At 63.5% G+C, this 5,386-nt stretch overlaps 1 protein-coding gene across 1 annotated transcript; it reads right to left on the reverse strand.

The window, feature by feature from the left end:
- Nucleotides 1-3,640: 3,640 nt before the first annotated feature.
- Nucleotides 3,641-5,032, reverse strand: MNEG_1529 (hypothetical protein; the record flags this gene model as incomplete). The annotated part of the gene is made up of 4 exons (XM_014049996.1): nt 3,641-3,938; nt 4,180-4,267; nt 4,515-4,676; nt 4,870-5,032. 4 exons carry the CDS (start codon nt 5,030-5,032, stop codon nt 3,641-3,643), a joined length of 711 nt encoding a protein of 236 aa, XP_013905450.1.
- Between the last annotated feature and the right edge of the window lie 354 nt (nt 5,033-5,386).

Consider the following 5,386-nt stretch of genomic DNA (forward strand, 5'->3'; position numbering starts at 1 on the left):
CCCTCCTTGGCCCCTGGGCTAGCCTGCGCTGCTGCGCCCCACAGCCCCTCTCTCCCGCATGGATGTGAGCGAGATACAGCTCCTTGATTGAATCACCACCAACCTATCTACTCACGCACACAAGCACCCACATCCATGCGCCCAATCTCTATCTGATTAAGCGTGCGTGCACGCCGGCATGCACATGGTCCCATTTAAACACGCCAACATACGCACGCTCACATGCACTTGCACACCTGCTGTGCCATATGCAATACGGTAAATTTCTGATTCTGTGGGGACAAGCAAGGGGTCAAACACAGCTGGGTCGACAGCAAGTGGGCGCTCCAGGGTTGGTGGTGAGATTGTCACTTATCAACCTGCAAGGATGAGGTGTTGCAGTGCGTTGTGCGGGGACTGCGTAATACAGCGCACTACACCATGACTGGCAATACCATTTGCCATGCAGATCCGAGGCATGGATGCATACATGCGATGCATCGCGCCCCGCTGCCCCACCCGAGCTTGGATTACTAAGAAACTGTCGGAGCACCGGTGGGGTGACCGTACTCAGCCTGTCTCCGTTCGGTCTCTGCACACCACGTCGGCGTCCTACGTCAGTGCTCCAGGACAAGCCGATTAGACTGCTTTCAGCTGCGTCAACCAACTTCGTCTGCAGCAGATACAATAGGCTTTGACATGATCATCGCAGATCTTATCATAGCGTGAACTCGCCCCATACCTATGGTTGTTACAAGACCAGATTAAAAATTATCACACCGCAAGTAGCGATGGATCCGGCCATCCAGCCCGTGGCGGATCGCGTGGAGGCGGCGCTCGCACTTGTCTGCGACGCCGCGTTGCGCGCCGCCGCCCGCCGCCGGGATGCCGCCTCAACAACACGGCGCCTGCTCGTCAACGCTATCAACGGGATGGAAACGGCATGCGCAGCGCTGCCGCAGGGGCTGCTGCTGCGGCCCGCGACCGTCCGATCCCTCCTGGCTATGTTGGTTGACGAGTCAGCCAGCAGGTTGGAGTCACGTCTGGCAGTCGCCACCTGCACCCGCTTCTCAAAGGTGTCGAGCTGCTTGCAACAGGTGCGTCCATGGGAGTGGTGTTCCTGCTGCAAACAACAAGAAACGAGGGACGCTGGCTGCTGTTCCGGCCGGAACGTGCATGTGCTGAATGGCGGGCGCGGCAGCGCGTCCCTGGGAAGCGACAAGGCTTACACTTTCTTTGCATGTCTGCATCTGGGCTCGCCAGGGCGGCGGCTTGCAACAACGAGCTCTGATTGCCCTCCCCGACGCCCCCCGCCAGATGGCAGACGCAGGGTATGCCCAGGCACTCATGCGCTTGGTCGCGCAGGGCGCGTGCAGTGACATATCGCTTGACCAGGCGTGCTTAGTCATGCACACAATGTGCGTTTGCAGCCCTTCAGTAAGGCTCAACCTCCTCATGATGCCCGAGGACGCGGCCGGCGTCCTCATCGCGGCGGCAAAGGCCCAAGGGACACAGGAGTGCGTGCGCTGCCCGCTCGTGTTGCTTGCGTCGCTGTCGCTCGATTTGCGGGAGAGCGGCAGCGGGGATGCGGCCGCGACGCCGGCGGAGGCGGCAGCAGCCGCGGAGGTGGCAGAGAGAATTGCAGGGGACGGTGTATTGATGGAGGTCGTGCGCCGCCAGCTGTCAGGCAGCGACAGCTACACCTTTGAGCCAGCGTTGCGGGTCGTTGATTCCCTGCTGAGCCACCACACGCGCCGCCGCCCACGGGAGGCCGCCGCGGCCGCGATCGGCGACGGGTCGTCCGTGCTGCGCGGCGGCGGCGGGGCGCGGCAGGGCGACCCTCATTTGGACGACAGGCTTTCGGTGCTGGCGCGTCTCCTTGCGACGTGCACCGATGAACAGCACGACGCGGTGGTGGTAGTTGTGGTGGAGCATGGCGTCATCCCACTGCTGCTGAAGGCGCTGACCAACCAGGATTTCTCCCTCAAGGCCAGCGCCATCACCGTGCTGGTCACGCTCTGCAGCTGCCCCCTCTCCCGCGCCGCCGTCGCTGCGCACCCTGCGGCGCTCGCGACGCTGGCCGATGAGATGCGCGCCGCCGGCGCGGCGGCGGGCGTCGCGGACGGCAAAAAGGCGCACGGGCTCGCTTCGCTCGCGAACGACGCGCTGCTGGCGATCCGCTGCCTGATCGCGCACAGCGCCGCCGCAGGCGACGCGTTTGCTGCGATGGCACTGGCGCCGTCTGGCTCAAGCATCCTGGGAGAGGTGGCGCGGCAGCTGGCGACGCCAGTACTGGGCGCGCACCCACACATCAGCCCCCGCCGGCCCCTGCGAGTCCTGTCCGCCGCCGCCACCGCCCTCGACGCCATCACGCGCGCCGCGTGCCGCTGCGGCCGGCTCGCAGCCCTGCAGAAGAGGCGTCCCCTTGTGCTCGGGGCCGCCCAGGCGCTGGTGCGGGTCGCGCATGACTTGAACAGGGACGGGCACCCACGTGGCGGGGGCCCACCCGAGCGGAATGAGAGGTGGGTGTTGCAGGCGGCCGAAATGCTCTTAGCCGCACTGGACTGCTTTACGGACGCCACCGCGGACGGCGGCGGCGCCGACGCCGCGCTCGGGGCGCTGCGCGAATGCGGGCTCGAGGCGCTGCAGGCTTTCAGTGACGCGGTGGTGCGCGTGGCCGACGCGCTCCTGGCGGTGCGGCCAGGCGCCGGCTCCGGCGCGGAGGCACACGAGCAGAGGCTGCAGCAAAGCGAGCCGCTGGCAGCTGACATGCCTACGCGCTTGGCAAGGCGGTTCGAGGATCTGCAGCAGCAGCAGCAGCAACAGCGGCAGCAACAGCAGCAACAGCGGCAGCTGCAGCCTCACGGCTCGGTCACCCCCACCAGCAGCGACTGCAGGCGAGGCAATTGCGCAGCACCCTCAGCAGCGGGTCTGGCAGCATGCTCGGGCCGTGAGCCGCGGGAAATGGGGGCCTCCAGCAGCGCCAGCCGTGCTCTGCCCATCATTGGCGAAAGGTCCGAGCAGGGACGCGGGCGCGCGAGCGGCAATGAATGCGCGGCGTGCGCCAAGACGCCGGCGGACGGCGCGTGGCTGCGCTTGTGCCGCGGCTGCCGCTCGGTGCGCTACTGCAGCCTGGAGTGCATGCGCAGCGCGTGGCCCGGCCACCGCCAGGCATGCCAAGAGAGGCAGGCAGCAGCAGCCAGCGCGGCTGCGGCACCCCAGGTTATATGAATGTTACAGCAGGTCAAGCTTCCAGTGGTCTCGCTTGAAACAGCTTTCACATGTATGAGGCAACATATCCAGCAGACTTGGTGCCTATCATAAATAATTGCCATGCACAAGCTTGTTCCTTACAATAGTACTGTATGTGTGCTTCAAAGTTTGCAACAGCCCCAGTGCAATCATATGATTGCATGCATGGGCACCACCAGCAGCATTGCAGTACATGCTTTCGCCACATTGCCCGACAGCTACCTGCGAGGATGCGTGTTTGCCAGCTCAGAATCGAGCTGGTCTTCTTGCCATGCAGCTTCAGGCTCTGCTTGTATTGCATACACATGTAAATGTGTTGATTTGATGCAGGTGCAGTCTCTGGACTTGGTGCAGCAACGACTGGCCTTGCACAGCTTGGATGGGGACCTGACTCTGAGCCATCAGCGCCCTACACAGCCTTGCGCGCGCTCAGCAACCGCGACAGCGCCCGCGCCCACTGCTGCACCGCGAACGCCGCCCAAGCTGCCGCCCAGTACGCGTGCAGCGCCGCGGCCGTCCAGTCCGGCACCCGTTGCACGTCTGGGCCGCAGCTCTTGGCCAGCCATTTGTGGTGCGCCATCTGCCGGTGGTCAAAGCGGTGGGTCGCCCCCGGCGGCCGGCCCCCGGCCACTCGACGTGCCTCCTCGCGTTCCACCCAGGCCGCCATCTCCTCAGGGGGCGGCAGGGACGCGCGGCCGGACAGCAGGCTTGGAGAAATGAGGTGTGTGTAGCAATGTGATTTTGGGGGAGATTTCTGTGAGGCTTGCAGCATGTGAAGGCTGCAGTGGGGTTCCCTGTTTATGGTGACACAGCAGTATTGCACCTCTTGCCCTGACCACCTGGGTACGACTGGCACTCAAGCCGGCATGACCACTCAACGGCACCCACAACATCAACGGCATGCAGAAGCGGGGCCCGCACCCCACGACGACCAGAGCTGCCACCCACCGTGCGCAGAGCTTTGCCTGGAGCTCAAACAGCGGGAAGGAAGCTGCGCGAAACGGCAGGCCGATGAAAGCTATGCCAGGGCCATAGGCTGGTGAGCGATCCAAGGAAGTGTGGGGTTGGAGGTGCTTATTAGTGCAAGCCACAGGTGGCACATGCTGTGTGTGCTGTATGTGCAGTGCGGCTCAACTTGAGACTGCTTGCCCGCCCTGGCGGGCATCGATCTCTCCCAAACGCCTATCAACACAGCTCCAAAAATGGTGCTGCCTCCCTTTCTGCTCTTGCAACTGCTCTTGTGGAGCGACCGCTTGGCTAGCCCGCAAGCGAACGCGGCGCACCTGGCACAAACAGATGCTGGAAGAGCGGCGCAACGCGCTGCTGCTCCGTGCTGAGGCCGAGCGCCTGCAGGTCAAGGAAGGGCAGCCGGTACTCGTAACCGGTACAGTAGATGACGGCGTCGAGCGCGGCCGCCGGCGCGCCGGCAGCAAACTCGGCGCCACCTGAAGTCCGTGGCGCAGCAGCAATTAGTTGCTTGTTCGTGAAGCACAGCACATGTAGACTTTCACCACAAACAAGCCAAGCGGATGCTGCCCTACAATGCATGATTGTTTCAAACAAGCAACACAGGCATGCGGCAGACCTGGAGTGCCCAGAGCTGGGGGCGGCCAGGGGACAGCCCCGATTCGGACGCACCTTCGGCCGTCAGGCGCGATATCATGCCGCGGCGCTCCACGTTTGACCGAGGGCCGAAGGGGCCGCCCAGAGCGCGCGCCGCGTCCCACTGCCGAGCGCAAAGGTACACGCGGTCGGCCTCCGCAGACACCAGCCGGCTGATGTCGCGGGCTGGAGTTGCCATAATTGGAAGGTGAAGGTGCACGCGGACCACCTCACCAGCTGTTAGTATTGATCCTGTGTTCTTCATCAATCAATGATATGAATGATCTAACCTCTCCCATCAACTATACCGTGCCAAACGTTCCTGCATTGTATTGCACTGTCTGTTTCTAAAGCTAGTCAGGGTCCACAGCTGCAAATATTGTCCCATGACAAAAAGGCCCGCGTTGCATGGCACAGCAATCGGCATGGCCGACGCCAGGCGGGCAGGTACAATGCCTGCCCAACCAGCCGCTGCCGCTCTCACCTGAGAAGGACGCGCCCACCACTGCCACCTGCTGCCCCCTGAACGCATCTGCGCGCCTGTAGCTGTGGC

The sequence above is a fragment of the Monoraphidium neglectum genome (genome assembly GCF_000611645.1).
Source record: "Monoraphidium neglectum strain SAG 48.87 unplaced genomic scaffold scaffold00154, whole genome shotgun sequence".
Taxonomy (NCBI): domain Eukaryota; kingdom Viridiplantae; phylum Chlorophyta; class Chlorophyceae; order Sphaeropleales; family Selenastraceae; genus Monoraphidium; species Monoraphidium neglectum.